At 53.2% G+C, this 22,494-nt stretch overlaps 1 protein-coding gene across 14 annotated transcripts in view; it reads left to right on the top strand.

Annotated features, from left to right (window-relative positions):
* The window catches only part of MYO18B (myosin XVIIIB), a 239,503-nt gene that overhangs the window by 157,195 nt on the left and 59,814 nt on the right, over positions 1-22,494 (top strand). For all 14 annotated transcript variants that reach the window (XR_010836953.1, XR_010836954.1, XR_010836950.1 and 11 more), the window contains 5 exons: positions 6,019-6,132; positions 7,513-7,629; positions 8,419-8,502; positions 9,781-9,918; positions 12,545-12,730. Coding sequence is in view for 7 of the 14 variants with exons in the window: in XM_067015387.1 (XP_066871488.1) it covers positions 6,019-6,132; positions 7,513-7,629; positions 8,419-8,502; positions 9,781-9,918; positions 12,545-12,730 (639 nt within the window). In the remaining 7 variants the exon portion in view is untranslated. The remainder of the gene's footprint in view (positions 1-6,018; positions 6,133-7,512; positions 7,630-8,418; positions 8,503-9,780; positions 9,919-12,544; positions 12,731-22,494) is intronic.

Genomic DNA, 22,494 nt, shown 5'->3' with positions numbered 1-22,494 from the left:
TGATTGTTTACTCTGTGGCTGACCCTGTGTATGTATTAGCTCTTCTGACTTGCTCGCTCATCCTGGATAACAGCAACCCAGCTCAAATTTGCTCAGGCAGAAAAAGGGACGTGATTAGCCAAAATATCTGCAAAGTTCTGAGGCTATGATTGCCTTCAGGCTTGGCTGGATCTAGGTGCTCCAGCCATGTCATCAAGAATGTGTCTCTTGGGCTTCCCTGGTGGCGCAGTGGTTGAGAGTCCGCCTGCCGATGCAGGGGACGCGGGTTCGTGCCCCGGTCTGGGAAGATCCCACATGCCGCGGAGCGTCTGGGCCCGTGACCCATGGCCGCTGAGCCTGCACGTCCGGAGCCTGTGCTCCGCAACGGGAGAGGCCACAGCAGTGAGAGGCCCGCGTACCGCAAAAAAAAAAAAAAAAAAAAAGAATGTGTCTCCTACCTCAACGACCTTGATGTCACCTTGTATTCTTAGGCAGTCTCTTCCTTCTTGGTGGCAGGAGGGCCCCCAGACACTCCCAGCTTATATCCTGCCTCAGAAAGAGCCAATCTCGTGTCCGTAGTCGCAGACAAAATCCTGGTGTCCGTCGTGCTGTTGCCCCACGACCAACTACTGTGACGAGCAGGAGGTGGCGCTCTGCCTGGCTAGGCTGAGTTGCACGCATCTGCTCTGGGCTTGAGGGAGGAGGGTTGGCTCCATCATGGACATTTGCGGGCTGGACATTCTTTGCAGAGAAGATAGGATGCTGCTGTCAAAAGAAAGGAGAGCAGGCGTGTGCAGTCACATCACCAGATTCTCCCTCTGGAGCATGCGTGGTGGGCGCTGCTGTTACAGGAGTGCAGCAGAACAGCCTGGCGGCCAGGCTGCCTGGTTCCACATGCCAGCTCTGCCACGTAGTACCGGGGTGACCTTAGGTAAGTCACTTCACCCCTCTACCCCTCAGTCCCCTCAACAGTAGCAACATGAGTGGCCATTGACCCTAGCCTCGCGTGGTGTTTGTTGTCAGCGTTAAATGAGTGACGTCAGAGCCACGCCTGGCACCGTGTCAAGAGCACAGGCTCCTAACCCACGTGCACGGCAGCCCCCTGGGCCGCTGCAGCGCTTCGAGCCTGGATGCCGCTCGTCTCATCTTGCCCCCCAGAACTCGGGCTTTGAGGACCCTCGGTGTCCTCCCACACTGGTCCAAGAGTCAGAACCTCACCACTTGTCCCCAGACCAGAGCTTCGACACCCTTCGTTCATGCACAAAGGTGTCCGTTTGGTAGAGGGCTCCTGGCTCAGGGGCTGGGGAGGAAATGACACCCTGCCTCTCAGCAGCCCCTGGGGAAGGATGGCTGATCTAATGAGTGAATGATAGCGTGACTGGACGTGTGCGAGGGGGAGATGAGTTTCTGGCTGTTAAAGGCATTTTGGTGCTTTGTACCCACGTACTTTGCAAGTTATTGTATTGATTTTTCAAGAAACAAGATACGGAAGGAAAGAAAAACGTGAACTGGTACGAAAATCAAATCGGTTGTGTCATTGAGAGCCTGTTGTGGGTCCCGCCCCATGCTGGGTCTGGAGAGGGATGGAAATCCCGGGGGGCCTTTTTTCTCCCCCAGCGCTCCACCCCCCCATGCTGTGGAGGTCTGCTTGGAACCTGGGAGGGCTTGTGCATGGGGACTGGATGGTGACTTGGAGCTGAAAGGGGTGTGGGATCCTTGTAGCCGGCCTGGCTGCCAGGGCTGGAGGTGGGACCCCAAGAACGCTTCCTGGGGAATCGCTTGTCAGCAGCTGCCCTCAGACTGCTCCACCCGGACCTCCTCCCGGGAAGACACTGTCAGAGCAGCGGTGGCAGCATCGCACCGCTGAGGGATCTGATTTCAGCCCTGACACCATTTGCCACCTGACTTCATCAAAACGTCAGTCAGACAGCCCCAATATGGAAATAATGTGCAGTGAGTTATTCTTACGCCACGTCAACCATAATGGAAAATCAGCCCGAGATGGCCTGTATTTCTTCCTGCTCCCCGAAGTGTAATAAATAGAAATTTTTTAAAGCTCGACATTAAGACGGCCCGCCAGCAGCAATCCCGGGCCTGCCCGGCGGAGGCCACGGGCTGGGGGATTCCTAGCGTTGCCGCAGGAGCCCCAGGCCCAGCGAAAATCTGGGCCTGCTTGACTTGTGTGCCTCTGGGGTTGGCACCCTCCCCGCATACATCCCAGTCTGCCAGGAAGCCTAAAAACCCTCCCTGGGATTGTGGTCCAGGCCCCGCCTCCCCCTGGCCCCGTGACCTTGACAGCTCACTTGGCCTCTGGCACTTCCACCTCTAAAACGGGGTTAAAAGTCCCCACTTCTCAGGCTCTTAAGGGGTGAAGGAGACAAACAACAGCGACATCCACCGTTGCTTTGTTGGCGTGTTCTCAGTGCCGGCTGCTGTGCTAATAAGCACGCTCATGTTTTCACTGGTTTATCCCGCACGGGTGGTAGGATGTGACCGTCCCCACTCTACAGATGAGGACACTGAGGCGTGGTGAGTTCAGCGACTGGCTCGAGAGGCAGACCCCCCCAGGTCTGGCCCCAGTGCCCACGCTCCGGCCCCGCTCGTGGTGCACCTGGCGCTTAGCAGATGCCACACGGGTTGCTTTCCTGCCGCTTCCCTTTGGGATGAACTCGCGCATCCCTGGAAGGCTCCGGTCACGATGTGTTTCCTCGGCGCCACCGCGTGGGTTCAGACTCCCAAGTTCTGTCCATTCTTCCTGATGTGTGTACCTCTCATTCTACAGTCCCTGCCTGGCTCAGGTCACTGTGACACGGCTTGAGTGGCTTCCATGGTAGCACCAAGCCACTGGGCTGTTTTCTCCGCAGTTGGGATTCTCTCTTTATGTTAATCCATGTTACTCTTTCCAGAGAGTGGCTTTCCATGAGGGGCAGTGGAGCACAGTGGTTAAGGTCTGGGCTCTGGAGTTGGAACAGCCAGGCTCCTCTGCTGCCGGCCGTGTGCCCTGAGCAAGATGCTTCCCCTCAGTGAGCCTCAGTTTCCTCCGAGGTCAGTTGGTCCTCACGGTGGCGCCTTTCTCCTAGAGGTGTTGTGGCGCTCTTGTGAAGCAAGGCAGCTAGAGCCCAGTGCCCTGGAAATGGTCCCCAAGCGACAGTAGCCGGTGTGACCTCTCATGCCCAAACCATCAGGGCCAAGACAGTCCTCTCTCCAGCCCGGTGGGAGCTAGGACGAACGCCGGCAGGCCCTCCACTGCCTCCGTGCTGTCTCTGCACTCCTTTCTGCCTGGGGATAAATCATCCCTCTCCCTGCTTGCTCCAGGGAGACTGGGGAAAGGAAGGAGCACGTCTGGGTGTACCATCTGTAAAATGGGGATAAAAATGGAGCCTTCTCTCTCCAGGGGCTCAGAGAACCAGCTGCATCATGTTGATGAAACCCTCCTTCAGCTGCAGGAGGGGCTCAGCAGATGGGAACTGCTGTTGTCTATCGGCCCTGCCCTGTCGAGCTACTCACAATGGCTCTCGCCTGCCTCCTGGCCCTGGGCCGAGCAGCTTGGCCGGGCAGCGGGACCCTGCCGGACACCTCCCCTTCCACTACTAGTTATCTGACATCCTCTCCCACGCTGGCCCATCTGCTCCTGCCTGCCCATTTCTTTTGTTCCTTGCACACTGCCCTGTGCAGACCCTTCCATTTCTCTCCACTTCCTCTCTTTTGTTCCTTGCACACCGCCTTGTGCAGACCCTTCCATTTCTCTCCACTTCCTCTCCTTCCTCTCCGACTGGAGCACCTCCACTACCCTCTTCCTGGAAGACCACGGCAGCATCCTCTCTGGCTGCCCTGTTGCTACTCTTGTCCACCAAAGCCCCCTCCTCCCCACAGCAGCCAGAGGGAGATCATGCCACCCTCCTCCTCAGTCCTCAGAGAGCAGCCGCGGTTCTCCTACAGACTAAAAACAAATCTAAGCTTTGCGTCCTGGCTCACAAGCCTCACTGATGTGATCCCCATCCACTTCCTCAGCATCACCTCGTCCTGGCCTTCTCTGTGTAGCTGGCCAGCTCCACTGCCTGTCTTTCTGTTCTGCGGCACCGAGTTCCTTCCTGTTCCTGCCTCAGGACCTTTGCACTTGCTGTTACCGCCACTCAGGGCACCTTTCCACTTAAAGCTCTACCTGGCTGTCTCCTTTGCATCATTTAGGTCTTAGTTTGAATGCCTCTCCTTAGCAAGGCCTCCGACTTATGCGTGAATCCAGGGCTGGCTTTGGGCAGCCCTCCACCCCAGCCCACCCCCACCCGCCGCCGGCCTTCCCAGAGGCCCTGGAGTCGCCTGCGGGGAAGATGAGACTGTGCCTGACTTCTCATTTCCTCTGTCGATTATGCTCTAACAACGCCAGTTACCTCCCTTGCTCCACGTCATTTTTCTCAGTGTGTCTTGATCCCTTCCAGTCGCTGAGGGAGACGGGCCACCGAGCCGTCCTCCCAGGCCCAGTGCAGAGCCCAGCTGCAGAAATACGCTTTTCTTGGCGCCTTGAAGATGGGGCTTTTGTGGGCTGAGGCTGCTGGCAGTGGGGTGGGGCTGGGATTAGGGTGCCGTGTGGGGAAGCTGCGGGAGGAGGCTGGGGCCTCGGTTTCCCAGCCTGCATAACGGGGGTATTAGCAGTGCACACCTCCCAGATCTGCCAGGAGGCCTGACGGGCGATATTGGAATGAATGGCAGCCTGCCTGCTCCCCACCTCCCGTGTCATTACTATTATTCTAGCATCTGGGGTGAGCTCCTGGACATTCTGAGGAAGATGTTCTCTGCCCAGTTTGGAAGATGAAAACGGTCCCAGGCGGACTTTCCCCACAGAGCCCCGCCTTGGTCAGCTGTCCTTGGGGCATCCTTTGCCCTGGCTCCCTCATTTCCCTTTCATAAATCAATGCACCGCCTTCACTGTGTGGCCTCGGGGATCAGATTGTACGCATGTCATTTCAGTAGGGATCTAGTTGGCTTTTCTTTTTCCCCTATCTGTTAGCACCAGCCTTAATGTCATTTACTACTTTGGAGCGACAGTGGCCTGGCAGTTGAGAAAGCGAGCTGGTCTGGACGATACAAGTAGTGTCTTTGCGCCTTGTAGCACTGTGACTTCAGACAAGGCGCCACCCCCCTCTGAACCTCAAATGTTTGCCTTCAGTGATTTATAAGGTGGTTTTCTGCTTGGAGATTCTAGGGTTCAAAAATCAGGGCGAAATTCAATCGCAGAACGTACTTAGGGTTTGTGCGTGAATGTGGTCTCTCCGGGGGGAAATGTCTGTCTTCTGGGGCCACACAGGTCATTGCACCTATCTCCATGGCCCCACTTTGCTAGGATAGGAGGCCTACTGTGTACATGTGGACGGAAGGAAGAGAAAGAAAGGGTGAGGAGGAGAAACTTTGAATCGGTGACTCTTCACCATTGAGAATCTAGTGAAAGTCATGTACCAGGAAATGCTCACACACCGAATATTTTGCCTACCGTTTAGAAGGGGGTTCACAACTCTGGTTAAAAATGTCTACTTGGCAAGTCCCCACTGAACAAACTATGAGCACCTCCTCCAGGACGGCTTCCCAGCCCCCATCCTGTGTTCCGGGGTCCCCATACCCTCCCCTTCCTGGTACCCTCAGAGGCACTGTCACTACCTGTCCCTGCCTGTCTCCCCCACGGGAGGGCAGGGGCCACCTTGACTGTGCTGTGCATATGCCCCGTGCCTGGCACTGAGTGGGCGGCAGCAAAGATCTGCTGAACGGAACTGGGGACTCGCTCCTGGCACTGAATTGGGGGTGGCCTGGCTTTACTTCATGGGGCAGTGCTAGTTCAGTTTTGAGTGGGCTCAGAACCCAGCTGCCCCTACTGCAAACACCTCTGCTTCCCCCTCTGTGGGTTGATGAACACCTGTGAAGAGGGGAGGGTCGCCTGTAAAGTACTCTTCTGCCTGGGAGGGGCCGGGCTGGGCTGGAGGGGAGGGACGTTCCAGGAGACAGGGTCACGAGGCCTCTCTCCCTTTCCCCTCCCCCTCCTGCCTGGTCCAGCTGCAGCAGAGTGAAGCCAAGTGTGAGGACGCCTTGAAGACCCAGAAGGCGCTGACAGCCGACCTGGAGAGCATGCACAGCGAGCTGGAGAGCATGACCCGCAGCAAGAGCCTGGTACCGCTCCCTCCTGGGGCTGGGGGCCTACTGTGTGTGCAGCATTAGAGGAGGGACCGGGGCACTCACTGTACTGTACTGGGAGGTGCAGACATCCGTTGTAGACCTACTGGGTGCTGGACACTCCGAGAGCACAGGCAGCCTACTCAGAGCTGAGCGTTACAAAGGTGTAAGGGCACACATGAGGGTCAGCTGTGTGCTCACCTGTGCGAAGGGAGGCCAGGAACCCTGCTGTGGACCCAGTGTGTGCTCAGCCCCATGGGGTTGCTTCCAGTACGAGCCTGCTGTTCACTCAGCACCTGAAGTGGGAGCACAGCCATCTATTGTGAGCCCACACTGTGCCCACCACTGGAAGCAGCTCCTGGCCATCTGTTGTAGACCTACTGCGTGCACGCACGCGCACACACACACACACACACACACACCACCTCCGAGGGCACTTGGTCACCATTGTTGGGCTACTTTTTCACATCCTTTCTTCTAAGAGCCAAGGGTAGCCCTGTGGGCTCACTCCTAAGAGAGACCCAGCCATCTGTAATGGGCCTACTGTGTGCTCAACGCTGAACAGGAACAAATGAACATATATTATGGATCTGTTATGTTGGTGAAGATTGGGTGTGGGTTTCTAAGTGCCCCGTCTGGATGTACAGGGCCGGCTTAAATTTATACGCAACATGTGAAATCCGAAGTTTAGACAGAGCTAGAGATTTGTTGGCAAAAGCTTTTCTCATGATCCCCATTGGCCCTTTTGTCCCAGGTTTTATTTGTGCTAGATCGGGGGGAACTTGCCCGCAGACATTCACAGACATGCGCACGCAAGGATGGATGTACACACTCACATACGGAATCACCAGACACACGTATAAAATAAATGCCCTCGTAGGTAAGATATACATTTAAGTTTAGCCATATTTATTGAGATCACTGACACATGTGCACCATGCACACTTAAACTGTATGTGTGTAGATTCCCAGGTAGGCTTACACGGTCACATATCCTATTCACGTACACACGTGCTGCATTCACGCAGTCGCAGGCAGGCCCAGCACACACACACACACACACACACACACAGCATTCATTGACACAGCCATGGCCTCCCTTAAAGGCAGATGTTCACTCACCTGACACACCCACAGGCAAGTCCCCCTTTGTTCTTTTTTTAAAAAAATTTTTTTTTAAATTGTTTGGCTGCGTGGCATGTGGGATCTTAGTTCCCCGTCCAGGGATCGAACCCACGCCACCTGCATTGGAAGCGGGGAGTCTTAACCGCTGGACCGCTAGGGAAGTCCAGCCCCGCCTTTGCTCTTCTTCATCAGCCCCCTGTAGTCCGCCTTTTACCCCCCTTTTTCTCACCCACCATCGCCGTGCCCCGGCAGGTGGACGAGCAGCTGTACCGGCTGCAGTTTGAGAGGGCAGACCTCCTGAAGCGCGTCGATGAGGACCAGGACGACCTGAATGACCTCATGCAGAAGCACAAGGACCTCATTGCTCAGGTAATGGCCTCGGGTGGAAGAAGGCTTGGTGGCCTTGGCTGGGGTAGGTGGGGACAGTGAGAAGGTGATGTGGTCGGGCCACCCTCTGGTGCTAGGACCTTGGAGGGATAAATGTCACACGGGTAAATAGCAGCTGTGAATCACACTTACTTTTGTTCAAAATGGAAGTTTATTTGTTCATCTACAAAAGCAGTAGATTTGTATATGCCCATTATAAATAATTTAAATAATAAATACCTGGGGAAAATAGAAAGCTAGGGGCCCTCCTGCCCTCTGGAATTCTTTTCTTTGGGGATAGTCGCGTTCAGCAGTTTGGTTCAACTCTTTTTTAAAGGACCTTTACTCTCCATTGCCTTATTTTAATCTCTGGACAAACCAAACCCTATATAGAGGGTCTCAGAGAGTATCAGCCCATTTTACAGATGGGGGTACTGAGGTGCGGAGTGGTTCTGTGACTTGCCAGGGCTGGTATCCAGGTCTAGAACCCCAGTTACCTGACCTAGAATAGTTCTCTTCCCTCAGAATTCTGGTCCTGGTGCCGCAGCCAGCTCATTCTGTCTGGGCTCTCAAGGGTGTATAATAAAGCGCTGGACAGTTGACCGAAGCTTTGGGCCTGTGCAGTGGGAGTGACTGGGTGCACACTGAGATGGGGGATACTGGGGAGAATGTGAGGTGCCCTTTAGAACCAGCTGTTGTCATGCTCTGTGATACGTAGACATCTGTGGGCAGGCGGAGAAGGGACTTCCAGCAAAGCCTGTGGTCTCAATGTGACATTTTTCGTCTTACCAGTCTGCTGCCGACATTGGGCAGATCCAGGAACTGCAGCTGCAGCTAGAGGAAGCCAAGAAGGAGAAGCACAAGCTTCAAGAACAAGTACGTGCTCAGAGTCACCGTGTTGTGGGGGAGGATCCTGGGAACTGTCATTCATTCATTCACTCAATGTCGGTTGCATGACAGATGGATTGAGGACAACCCCAAGGTGGGGAGAGAGGGGGAGAGAGAGAGGAAGGGGGAGGGGGAGAGAGAGAGGGAGGGGGAGGGGAGAGAGAGAGGGAGGGGGAGGGGGAGAGAAGGGGGAGGGGGAGGGGGAGAGAGAGGGGGAAGGGGAGGGGGAGGGGGAGAGAGAGGGAGGGGGAGGGGGGAGAGAGGGAAGGGGAGGGGGGAGAGAGGGAAGGGGAGGGGGAGAGAGGGAGGGGGAGGGGGGAGAGAGGGAAGGGGAGGGGGGAGAGAGGGAAGGGGAGGGGGAGAGAGGGGGGAGGGGGAGAGAGGGGGAGGGGGAGAGGGAGGGGGAGGGGGAGAGAGACACACACACACACACACACACACACTCGCTCACTCACTCACTCTTGCCCATGCTTGTTCAGGATCCATAGATGCCCCACGCAGTGAGGCTCATCAGGCATTCCGTGCAGGATGTCTACCCCTGAGAAATGGCTCCAAGGAGAAGGGTCTGGTCTGTGCAAGACAGGATCACCATCCTTTGTGACATCTTCCTTGGAAGTCATGGTTCCTCCAAAAACCCCTAAATTTCCCTCATCACCTAGTGGGTTGCTATCATCCATGAAATTCTCAAAGCTCTTCTAGAACCATTGCGTGTGCCCACCTAGAGTGGCTGTCAGAGTGACCTAGTCTCCAGCAGCATCTTTGGGCACCGAGGGACAGCAAGCGGAACAAAAATAATAGCAGGAGTGGCCACTTGCTGGGTGCTTGCTGTGTACCAGGCGCTAATCTCCTTCACACACACTAAAGTGAAGCCACAAGGCTCAAGGGAGGACACTGACTTGCCCGTCACACCCAGCTGGAAAGTGGGGAGCCAGGTTTGGAACCCCGAAATACGTGCTTGGCTCCCACGCCCACTCTTGGTTGTGTTCTTGATGCCAAAGCTCGCTGTCCACAGCCCGGCTTGGTGCTTCACCAGGGCAGGAGGAAGAGGTGAGAGAGGCACTGACTGAAAGGCCTGTTTGGAAGCTGAAGGCACAGGACGGGGCAGGGTCCCGTGTGGGGTCCTCAGTGGGATCCCGCAGTTCGTGCTCGTGCACCTGAGCTGAGAAGGAGCGGCGTGGACGGGCCTGGGGCTGGGTCTTGCGGGACCCCCGATTCTGGGACTCGGGGCGGCCAGGTGGTCAGTGGCCTTCTTGGGTGTGTCCCCAGCTGCAGGTGGCCCAGATGCGCATTGAGTACCTGGAGCAGTCCACCGTGGGCCGAGCCATCGTCAGCAGGCAGGAGGCGGTCATCTGTGACCTGGAGAGCAAGACGGAGTTCCAGAAAGTGCAGATCAAGAGATTTGAGGTACTTGTTGGTGTGTGTAAATATTGCTCAGGCCTAGAGCTATGAGGGCTTTCCTGTAAACTCCATCCTTCTTTCCCACCATCCATCCGTCCACTCGTATGCCTTTGTCTGGATCTGTATCACTCATCCATCTCCTGAGTTCCCTTCCTCCATCCCTCCTTCCTGTCTTCAATCGCACTGACCCACAAGCTCCCCATTCACTCAGGCTAGTCACCTCCTCTGTCTCCATCTCCATACACCATCATCGGTCCATCCATCACCCCCCTTTCCATTTGTTCTTCTTCCTTTCTCTATTTTTTCTTCTCTTCCTCTATTCTTTTTTTTTTCCTTCAGACCTTGACCCCTTTGTCTGTCCATGTTTCTGTCCATGGATCCAATTCTTCCCATCTCCATCCACCCACTCATCCACGTATGCACCCGACACTTGTTTTGAGCAGAAATTTATTTTGCCCCTAGTGTGTGTTAGGCTTTGTGTTGGGTGTGTGGAAGGTGGATGTATTAAATAGATTCTGCTTTCCAGAAGCATAGAGCTTTGTAGGAGATGTGGGTAAGATGTGTACATAAATACCCGTACTAAGGAGAGAGGGCTGTGAGGTTTGGAGGATGGGGGTCCTTTCAGGCTGGGGAATCAGGGAGGCTTACAGGAGGAGGTGGCTTTGCTGCTGGACCTTGAAGGACAGGTAAGACTTGGATGGGCTGGGGTGGAGTTCAGTGACTGTATTCACATTTAGCTCTGTACACCAATGGCCTGGGACATTTACCGAGGAGATCACCATTGCCAAAACCTTCCACATCAGCTACTCCACGTGATGTCAGTCCCATGGGGCATGCAGGATAGAATGAGAAGATGGCCCCAGAGAGGTCAAGTGAATTATTCAAGATAAAGCCAGGTAGTGTCAGTGACAGGAGGAGATTGACTCTTGACCTTCGCTCCATCCTGGTCTCAGGTTCTAATCTCCTTGCAGCCAGGGGGCTTACCCAAAGTATGATGGTATGTCTGAGCGATGGGAGACTGCTCTTCTCATTCCGAAACATTTACTCCCAGTCCCCTGTTGGACTTTCGGTCTCTAAGAAGCCTGCTTTGGGGGCTTCCCTGGTGGCGCAGTGGTTGAGAGTCCGCCTGCGGATGCAGGGGACACGGGTTCGTGCCCCGGTCTGGGAAGATCCCACATGCCGCGGAGCGGCTGGGCCCGTGAGCCATGGCCGCTGAGCCTGCGCGTCCGGAGCCTGTGCCCCGCAAAGGGAGAGGCCACAGCAGTGAGAGGCCCATGTACCACCAAGAAAAAAGAAAAAAGAAAAAAAAAAAATTAAAAAAAAATTAAGAAGCCTGCTCTGGATGAAGACCAGAGAAAAATTCTTTGCCTTGGCCCTCAGTGGTTCTCGGAATTCCTCAAGGGATCCCTCAAGGCGTAATTGTCTCTGAAGATCACCATGAAACTTTGATCTACTATATTTTAAAAGACTAAATACGTAATTTGAGCTATATCACATATCATTTTTTGCTTGATTCTAGCATGATCAAGTGCTAGCAGAGAAGAAAACAATTGTAGAGTAACTTTAAATGGCAGATTCTATCTCCAAATTCACTTTTCCCTCTGCCATCATTATTGGAATTTAGTAGAATCCCAGGTCCTTGAGATGGGGTACCTTGGGGACACAATTGGAGGGCTACTCTTCTTATGACCCTCCCGTTGCCCTTTGAAACCGTTGCTAAACTCCAGTTGAAAGGGGAAAGAGGAAACAAATCATAAAGCTTTTCTTTTAGGCCATTATTCAGTCTCTGATCTGCAAAGGGGCTCAGAGTCCTTAGCAGGGACCTAAAATATTCATGTGGGCTGCATTTTATGTCATCACTCGAGTATTTACCCATCAGAATCGATTGGTTCCAGACTTGTTGGCCAACTAATGAATTCTGCGGAACAGCCCTTGGGTTGGTTTTCTGTAGCACTGGTGGTGCTCACGGCTCTTTTCTCTCCATTCATAGTTTCATTGTGTCCTTGTGGATTTCCACACCCCCCCCCACCACCACACACACACAAAGAAGAGTGCCATGAAATATCAGAGCTCAGGCTTATGGGAGATTATTTGCTCAAACTTTCTCATTTTACAAATCGGGAAACCAGAATCCATGTTGGGGAAGGGATTTGGACCCCCTGGCACAGTGTCCTTTCCAGCGTGCCACTGCACCTCCCAAACCTTGAGCTGAATGAAGGTCGCTATAAATCTTAATTCCCAGCCCTCACCCAGCACATCCTGTGTGCCGGGCACCAAGCTAAGCCTTCCGCATAACTTAACATGTTCAACCCTGACAGCATCCCGGACATCATCCTGTGTCTCAGAGAGGTTTAATAACCCACCCAAGGTCACACAGCCAGGAAGAGGTAGAGGTAGGATTTGAACCCAGAACGTGAATTCAGCATCTGGCACTAAGCCACACTGCCTTTCAGAATAGCAGCTATCATTTTCTCTGTTTTCTTCATTTTTGTACCAGAAATCAGGATTATTACCCTGATTACTTTATAAAAACACACAGAGACTCAGCAAAAGATTTCTTTCTGGAGCCTCCTGTGTCGGGCCCCAGACTTCTAACTCCAGGGTGGGCGTGTGCTCTCTGCCCGGGCTGCAGGTCCTGGTGATCCGGCTTCGGGACAGCCTGATGAAGATGGGTGAGGAGCTCTCACAGGCAGCCACGGCCGAGTCCCAGCAGAGGGAGAGCAGCCAGTATTACCAGCGGCGCCTGGAGGAGCTGAAGGTGGACATGGAAGAGCTGGTGCAGCGGGAGGCCGAGGCCAGCCGGCGGTGCATGGAGCTGGTGGGTGTGGTCCTGTGATGGAGGGTTCAGGAGGGGAGCCCTCCTTCCTTCTGAATGGGAGCCTCAGGGCCTGGTCCCTGGGGCCTTTGGGGGGGTAGACCGGAAGCAGGGAAGAAACGGGAAGGGGATGGGCTGTGAGCTGACACTGCCATGGGCTGCAAATGCCAGGGGCAGGTCCAAAGTGAGCCAATCGCATTCACTCCTGCAGGATGACTTCCAGCCACCTTTGTACCTCAGACTCCGGACTTTCTCTTCCTGCCTCGCACATTCTCCTCCAGAGGCAGGGCGGGCTCGTGCAAAGAGGAGAGAACCGACGTTTAGTAAATGTCTCCCTTGCATGGAGTCTTAACACCCCTAATGCCGTATAAGCGTCGTAATAACCCTGTGAAGTCAGTAGTGTTATCCCATTTTACAGATGAGGAAACTGAGGCTTGACAGAGCTGAGATAACTTGTCAAGGTCATACCTTGTAAATGTCTGGGCTGTTAACAGCAACCACAAAGATAAAAGATAAAAACGATCATGCTAAACCCACCATTTATTAAGCACTGGCTATGTGCCAGGTTCTGGGTTAAACCTTTCTTGTTTAAATCTTCCTGTCAGTACTGTGAAGTAGATGGGAAAACTGAGGCACGGGGACACACGTGCCAGATTGAGGCCCAGAGTGGTACATTCACCTGCCTGAGGCCACATGCAAGTAAGACTTGGAACCCAGGTCTGTCCAACTCTGTAGTCTCTGCTTTTATTCACTAAGCCATGCTTGTCCCCTGGCGTGGCCCAAGGTGCATTTTAAAACTTGTTTCCTTCCTAATGGGAAGGTTTCTCCATTGTTCATTGTATTTTTCTGAGAACAGTTTCCTGCAGGGATCACAGAGCATCTGAGAGCGCCCACTCCTCCTTTTCCCCGCGAGCCCAGATATCCCCGAGCCTCCGGGTTTCCGCTTCTGCAGCCTGGGAGGCATCTGGCACCCCCTTTGCCCTCCACCATAGAGCCTTCTCTAAGACAACCCAGTATGTGCAGTTCGGCCCAGAGGGATTTTTTTTTTTTTTTTTTTTTTTTTTTTTGTGGTATGCAAGCCTCTCACTGTTGTGGCCTCTCCTGTTGCGGAGCACAGGCTCCGGACACACTGGCTCAGCGGCCATGGCTCACAGGCCCAGCCGCTCCATGGCACGTGGGATCTTCCCGGACCGGGGCACGAACCCGTGTCCCCTGCATCGGCAGGCGGATTCTCAACCACTGCACCACCAGGGAAGCCCCCAGAGGGCTTTAAATCACCGTCGTCATCTCCTCCCTGCCCTGTCCACTCTGGTTTTGTGACAGATCTCACTACCTTGTCCTCCTGCAGCAAGTATGTTTCCCGGGCCACTGCCTCCCGCGGCCAGTGTCGTCCCCATAGCTCTGACCCTGACAAGCCAGCAGCCTGGCTGTCGTGTTGGGATGAGGTGAGGCTCCGCACAGAGACCCAGGTTCCCAGACAAATCCAAGCCCCATGACTGGCAGCTCCTCCACCCGCCTTGGCCCTGGGAGAGGGAAAGGCTCTTTCTTCCAACTGACGGGCTAACTTCCTCCTTAACCAGCCCTGCTCCTCTTGCAGCTGAGCCCCCTCCTGCCGTCTCTGGCTGCAGCAAGAGAACATCCCCAGCACTCCTCCTCCGATGTCTTCCTTAACGGGCTGGCCGGACACCAGGCTTTCCCGTCACATCAGATAGTGGCTTTCCTCCTCTCCTCTCTGCTCTTTTCTTCCCTCTCCCCTCCCCTCCCCTCCCCTCCCCTCCCCTCCCCTTCCCTCCCCTCCCCTCCCCTCCCTTCCCCTCCCCTCCCCTCTCTTCTCTTCTCACTTTCCTCTCCCTACCCCCATTCCCAGGGACATGTTCAGATCTTTAAAGGCCCTAAAATCTGGAAAAGATTATAATACAGCCCCCATATATGGGTCAGAACTGCAAAGCACAAAGCTTATGTGTATGCTAAAATTAGACCTGCATCTTCCTCTGTTTTCTCATTGTAAGATTCTGGGTAAGCTTACCGAGGCTGAACTATTATTTTTATTTTGGTGTGTTTGGGGTTGGGCGGTGTATCAGTTTTCCAGGGCTGCCTTAGAAATTTACCCCAAACTGGGTGGTTTAAAACAAGGGAAATTTATTCTCTCACAATTGTGAAGGCCAGAAGTCAGAAATCGAAGTATTGGCAGGTCTGTGCTCCCTCTGATGGGTCCAGGCTAGAATTCTTTGCTCCTCCAAATTCTGGTGGTTCCGGGTGTTCCTTGGCTTATGGCCGGGGTCACTCCAGTCTCTGCCTCTGTCTTCACATGGTTCCTCATCCTGTGCGTGTATGTCTCAGATACCCATCTGCCTTTTCTTCTAAGGCCACCTGTAATTGGATTTAGGGCCCACTCTAAATCCAATTTGATTTCATCTCAGGGCCCTTTAATTACATTTGTAAACACCCTTTTTCTGAATAAGGCCATATTGACAGGTTCTGGGAGGATGTACCTTTTGGGGGGCCACCCTTTGACCCACTACAGAGGGAGGGTGTGTTCCTGCACGGCCGGTTGTTTCTGCAGTGATTCCGTGGATGGGCAGGGCTCACAGGGGCAGTGTTAGGCTGGCAGACCTGCCCTAATAGGGGATGACCCGAGCTCGCCAATCTACCTGCCCTCAAGTAGGCCCCTTGCCTTTGAGCCCTGGCATATTTCCTCGGGGGGAGGAGAGGATATCATATTTTCTTACTTCCTCCAGCATCCATTTATTCATTCACCACCAACTCTGGGCCTGGCGCGGGGATGGGCCTTGGAGGGGAGGGGCAGGGAATCCGAACGTCCCTGATTTTTACACACTCACAGTGTGGACAGAATGCTGCTCGGCGGGATAGTTCAGTGAACACTGTCATTTTCAGAGGAACCCTGTTGGTGAGGCCCCTCCCGTTGCGTGGCATCCTGGCACTTTTCCAGGCATCACAGGAGGTGACGTCTCACCTCTCAGGTTCATGTCTGTGCCACCGATTTCCCTTCCTCCAACCTACCCCTTTAAGGTAAGGGGGGAGCTGCTCCGTGCCGTGTGTTCTCGGTAAACTTCACCTGCAAGGCAGTCAGTCAGGGTTCTGGTTCTTTCGTTCATGCGATTGGTATGTAGCCCTAGGTTTTACTCTGGGCCAAACCCAGTGCTGGATGTTGGGGACCAACAGGGAACAAGACACACCCTCACCCTTGAGGAGCGCGTGCTGAAGGGAGAGATACTGCCAGGACCATTGCTTGTGTATCGTATATGTTTCTCTGCACTGGTCGCTCAGAGCTTTCACAGGCAAAACAAAGGGTCTGTGTGCTGGGATTTGGAGGGTTCTTAGAAGACCAGTTGGCATCATGCTCCCGGGCATCGCCACAAATCACTTCTTTGAGTAAACCATTGCCCATTTCATCTTCTATTTTTAAAGTTCACATCTCTCTGGGAGGGATAGTGGATTTCTGAACTCGCTGGGCCAAGCATACCTTCCTTCCTTCATTCATTCCTTAGACAAATATTGATTGAGTCACTCTGGGCTTAGGCTCTTGGCAGATGTCATCTTCTTTCACGCTTACGTCACCCCAGCAGGTAAGGACGCGAGGGGTGCCTGGCCCAGGGCTGCAGAGTCAGGGGTGGCGGAGCTGGGATCGGCTTCCCTGCGTGTCCAGCGCTAAAGCTTTCACCGGGACACCACGTTGCCCTCCCAAACCAGCCCTGCTGAAAACTGGCTCTTCTGCGAAGACCCCAGAAAGGATCCCACACTCTGGGCCCTGGTGAGAAGCGGGAAGGATATTGATGGATCTCCCCTCAGTGTTCCTTTCCGCCTGTCCCACCCTGTCCCATTTGTCACTGTTGGTGTTGGTTTAAAGGGCCACAGGTTGTTCCTTGTGAATGATTTACACCCCTGGCTGGCAAACCGGCATGTCCAGATCAGGATCAGTCACCCCGCCTATGGAACTTCTCTTCCCAGAAAACAGAAAAATGAGGTTCTGTCATTAATTTTCGTAAATGCACTATTCCTGGCGACTCCAGGAACCATTATGGAGAAAAGAATATTCTGGCTCTAGGTCATTCAAGTCCTTTTTCTACTGGGGTGGCAAGACAGCTTATCCATGGATTTATATCCTGTTGCTTTTCAGTAGTTACAGAGCTCAGGGGAAACCACCTCAGCCCCAGGTCAGGGTGACCAAGGGCGGTCAAGGACAGTTGGGAGAGTTAGAGTTGAGGGTGACAGGAAGGCCTGCCCTCTGCCGGCTTTCAGCCAGATGCACTGGCTTTGGAGGCTACACCTGTTGGGTTACCCTTCGGCACCTTGGCCTGACTCTCTATAGTCCTAACTTGCCCTTGAAGACCTTAGATGGCGCCTCTGCTCACTTTTAGCTCAGCACCCAGTTACCCAGGCTAGAAATCACGGTGGCCCATCTCTCTCTGAGACATACAGGTTAATGGCCACACCTGCTGATTTTATCCTACTGAGGTATTTTTCAAATCCATCCTCTCCAGTCCCAACCCCGTGTCCTCTCTCTCTATTTTAATCTGCAGCCCCTCTGGTCTGGGCCTGTACAGTTACCTTGTGTCTTGGCTCCCCACCGTTCCTCCACTCTTGCTCCTCCCTGCCAAAGGTCATTCTAGAAGGGACACACCTTACTGTGTTGCTCTTCTGCTAAGAAGTCTTCCATGGCTCTCCACTGCCTTCAGAGCAAAGCCCCAACTGCTTCCCAGAAATCTAGCCTCTGTAGACTTCTCTGCCTTTGGTTGTCTACCTCTCGTCACCTCGCGTGATCTACTCAAGGACAAAGGCGTCAGGCCCCAGCACCAGGTCATTTCTGGGCTCATCACCTTTGTTCTCCTGCATCCGCCGGCCCAGCCTGTAACAGGTCAGACCTCACCTCCAGGAAGCCCTCACTGTTACCCCCACCCGTCACTAAGTTACGTACCTCCTCTGTGTTCCCACATCGCCTTGTGTTCACCCCATTGATACGGGTTATTGTCATTGCTTGTGTTCTTGTCTTCCTAGACAGGGAGCACCTGAGAGGGTGGGGGGTGGGTTTTATTTGACTCTTGGTCTCCAGTTCAGGGTTAGGCACGGGTAGATTCTCAGAACTTGCTGAATGAATAGTTTCCGTAGCGTTTTGAAGTTTTACCTTTTGAGAGAACAGCTCAAAAATTATCTTAAAAATGGGAACCTTCAGATCAACACACTTTGCTTTGCGTCCTACCATGTTCCCGTCCCTGTGCCTGATGTTATGGGAGATGCAGACGTGAATGGACCAGGGACTGTGCCTCTGGAGACCTCAGGTTCCAGAGGAGGAGATGCATGTGTCTGATCGTGGTTGTCTCAACCTCATCATCGTCTCTGACCTGCATTCAGCAAATGTCTAGGGCACACCTGCCGGGTGGCGGGCCACGTCCAGGTCTCCAGAGAGGCAGAGATAAACGCACATATCGGGGTGTAAACACAGACTCTTCACCTCCGCCTTTCTTTCTTCTCTTCCTTCTTTCTCCTTGCAGCTCCCCCCACTGGCCGCCAGCTGCAAAACCCCTCCCTCCCCCCACTGCCACCTGCTCTCTTCTGCTGCTTCTGTTGCTGGACAAGTTCTCACTTGACTGGGTGTGGACATGTGGTTTCTCTCTCTCTTTCGCTCTCATTTCCTCACACAGTTGTTCTGGCTCCTCTTGGGGAGGAGGAGTGTATTAGCTTCTCAGGGCTGCCGTAACAGATTGCCAAAAGCTGGTTGTCTTAAAACAATAGAGATGTGTTGTCTCACAGTTCTGGGCGCCAGAAGTCTGAAGTCAGGGTGTCAGCAGGGCCACTCCCTCGCAGGGCTCTAAGGGAGACTCCTTCCACCTGCCAGCTTCTGGGGGCTCCGGGCGCGCCTTGGCTACGGCCACATAACTTTAATCTCTGCCTCCGTCTTCACACGGGCTTCTTCTCTGCCCTGTCTCTGTGTCCTCTCTTCTCATAAGGACACCAGGCCTTGGATTGAAAGCTCCCCTAATCCAGTATGACCTCATCTTAACTAACTACATCTGCAAAGACCCTATTTCCAAAAAGGTCACATTCTGAGGTTCCAAGTGGATATGATTTTGGGGAGGACACCCCAGCTCACTGCAGGCTGGTGGAAGGAGCGTTGGACTTGAAGTATGAGACCCTCGGGTGGCTAAGTTAACACTGCAGAACCTCAGTTTCCCCATCGGTAAATTGGGAGCAAAATACAACCGATCTCATTGGGAGGCTGCGAGGAGTAAATGAGATGGTGTAGGTGAAAGTGCCCGGTGATAGCACACAGTAGGCACTTAATAGATGCTCCCTTGTTTTCTTTCCCCTTTCTTTTCACTCCTCCGATGACTCTTTCTTGGTCCACTCAGACTTCGTCACAAGTCTGCCAGCTCTGCAGTCGCATCCCGTCCTACGCGCACGATGGCTGGGGCAGTGTTGATGAGAGCTAGTGCTTTACTGCTGACTGCGTGCTGGGCATTGGGTTAAGGACTTCACATGAGATCTCTCTTTTAAGCGTCTCTGTCTGAGGTAACTATCCCTGTTTCACCAGTAAAGAAACTGAGATCAGAGAACTGAAGCAACTTCTCCAAAGTCACAATCCCAGTTAAGTGGCTGAGTTAGAATCTGGACCGAGATCTCACTGCTCAAATCCATTCTCTCCCTCAGAAGATTTAGACACGTGGTATTTACTCATTCAAGTATCTTTTTTTAAAAGTGAGTCATAAAAATTAATACTGCCTTTGATTCTATAACCTAGGGTTTCTCAGTCTTGGCATTATTGACATTTTGGGTTGAATAATTGTCTGATGTGGGGCTGTCCTGTGCTGTGCTGGATATTTAGCAGCATCTCTGGCCTCTACCCACCGGATGCAAGTAGCTCCCCACCCAAGTCAACACAATCAAAAATATCTCCCCCCGGCTTCCCTGGTGGCGCAGTGGTTGAGAAGCCCGCCTGCTGATGCAGGGGACGCGGGTTCGTGCCCCGGTCCGGGAAGATCCCACATGCTGCGGAGCGGCTGGGCCCGTGAGCCATGGCCGCTGAGCCTGCACGTCCGGAGCCTGTGCTCCGCAACGGGAGAGGCCACGACAGTGAGAGACCCGCGTACCGCAAAAACAAAACAAATATCTCCCCCGGTGGCGGAGCGGTGGATTACCGTGGACCTGGCAGCCCAGTGAGCCCGGCTGTCTTTCCGCGTCTGCCCGTGGTGCCGTTGGCCACTGGCATGTTCTTCGCCGCCTGGTTCTTCATTTAGGAGCTCACCTCCCCCCACATCCACTCGGGATATCCACAAGGAGCTCCTCCTCTCTTTGGTGGCCTCACTCTTCATGGGCTTTGGGGTCCTCTTCCCGCTGCTCGGGGTCGGCTTCTACATATGAGCTCCCAAGGGTTCCAACCAGGCGGCTTCACTGAATCCCTGCTTTTGTCAATTAATTTTTTTCTTTTTACGATGCCGGAAGTGTCCCATCGGCTGCTCACAATAAAGGCAGATGTGTGACCAAAAAAAAAAAAAAAATCTTCAGACCTTGCCAGATGTACCTTGGGGAGCAAAGTCACCCCATTAATAATCACTGCTCTGCTCTCATCCTCACAGTAACCCTTAAGGTAACTCCTGTGATACTCCCCATTTTATGGATGGTCAAACTGAGACTCAGGGCGGAGGGGTGATGTGACACGCCCCAGGTCACAGAAAAACTGGAGTGGGGGGTCACATCAAAAGAGAAGAATTCAAGGGCGGGTGGAAGAGGCAGCCTAACAGCCTCCACACGAAGGAAAAAGACAGTAGCAGTTCCAGCAAAATCCAGTCCTAACCTTTCCGAGACCCAGAGGTGACTTCACAGCAGAGTCTAATTCTAAGTGGAATGGAAGGCTTCGTTGCAGGCTGTGTGCTTTTAATAATGTTTAAATAAAACATGGGAGCATGGGTGAGATCTCCGCACCAAGCCTGGCTTGTCAGCAGCCCGGGCCGTCATCAATAGTTAATAGACAACCACTCATGTGGCTCTACTTCTTTTAAACCCGGTATCAATTATATATGGTTCATGAATCATATATTTGGTGTTACTCTGGGGTATATTTTCCACTTCTGGGGGCGGGGGGGAATTAAAAGAATGTGAGGCCTAGAAGAGATGAGGGGATGTCTCCCTTCTGTGTTGGTGAATTTTCCTGTGAGGAGAAAAGCCTCCCCTGGATGCGGTGGAGACGTTCACTTGAACTGGGATCTGGGAAGTCTCTGCTAGATCACCCGGAGAAGAGCCTTGGGGCGGCCGTGTTCTGGCAGAGGGTTAACAACCGGCTCTCCAGTGTAGGTGGAATCCCAGTTGGTCTGTAGTGTTTTCCAGTCTCTGGTGTAAATCAGACACAGTTTCTGTGGCTCTGGTGTAAATCTTCCCCCAGGGCTGGTTTCCAGCTAACGATGCTTTGGGAAGCCACACCCAGCAGTACTGTTACATGGCATCTCCACTGGACAGACGTGATAGACAAAAACAACTTCAATAGCGCGGGCAGAATGTTAGTAAAGTTAGGAGTATGTGTTACCTTTGTCGTTGATATGATTTATTTAATTGTTAAGTTGATATTATTGAATTTTTAATAATACGTATTCGTATAACGGCTGGCTCGCAAAATTCCTGAAAATTCAGCAGTCAGCCCATGCCAGTCTGTGGGAGCTGGTTCCAGAACATCACAGGCTTGGAGTCTCCTTGGGGTGGGGCCGCCCTGCCCTGGTTCCGAGTAGGAGGGGCAGAAGCGAGGAGCGCGAAGGCTCTCACATCAAACCTCATCCCTCGCTGACTGTCCCCTTTTAAGCCAGATTACTTCACCGTGAGAACTCTGTCCTGTTGAGGAGGACGTTCTTTCCCGTCATGTATGAAATGGGGGTGATCAGATAGATCTACTCAGAAAGACTGAGGCGAGCCATCCACACCGCGCTCCTCGCTCCGCCTGTCACGTAACTGTCTCTGCAGGCGTGCTGGCTGTTCTGTCTTCCCCTCTGGGTCTCTTGCTCCTGTCTTCTGAGAATCTGGCGTAGCTGGTTAGGGCTTCAGGAAGCCCAAAGCCAGATTCTGTTTAGCTTTCGTGTTTGTTTTTGCTTTTGGTTTGCTTTGTTGTTTGGACACCCAGAGACCCACGTTTCCAAAGTCTAGGTCAGAACACAGACCCCTCCCACCACCTGCCCCCCGGGGGTATATCCACCGAACCCAGAATTAAGGGTTTCATTTTAAAAAGCTCTCTGTTTTTCTCCCGCCAATGTCTCTGAACTTCAGAGCACGAAGATGAATTATTTTGTCTGGGAACTGAAGTATTTAAAAAGGCATTCCATGTGGAGGGCATTTGGGGCCATGAGCAGGGTATAAATAACACCTTTTATAGCTCTCTTGACAGGGAGATCGCTCTCCTAATTACTGTCCCGTTATCTCAGTGTGATCCAAAATGGCCCAACGCGTTTATAAACTCCCTGTTCACACACTGCTTCCCTCCCCACTACTCACGGCCTCCTGTGCTCTCAGCTGGGAGGGGAAAAGGTGGGCCTTTGTATCACCCCCGCTTCCAGGCGCCGTGGGCTCCGTCTCCCCACAAAGGTTTCCATACAAAAGCAACTTGGTCCTAAAAGGGACTTAGAACCTGGTGTTGCCAGCCCCAGACAAATTTCTGAAACAGAATTTTTCCAAGCTCTCCCGATCCCAGGTGGTGAATGTGCTTGTCTCAATTCCAGAGGCGTTATCATCTAACGAAATGAGTTTCTTTGAGTTTCTTTGCATCTGCCTCT

This window comes from Kogia breviceps, chromosome 15, assembly GCF_026419965.1.
Source record: "Kogia breviceps isolate mKogBre1 chromosome 15, mKogBre1 haplotype 1, whole genome shotgun sequence".
Classification (NCBI taxonomy): Eukaryota; Metazoa; Chordata; class Mammalia; order Artiodactyla; family Physeteridae; genus Kogia; species Kogia breviceps.
This window is presented reverse-complemented; position numbering and strand designations above follow the sequence as displayed.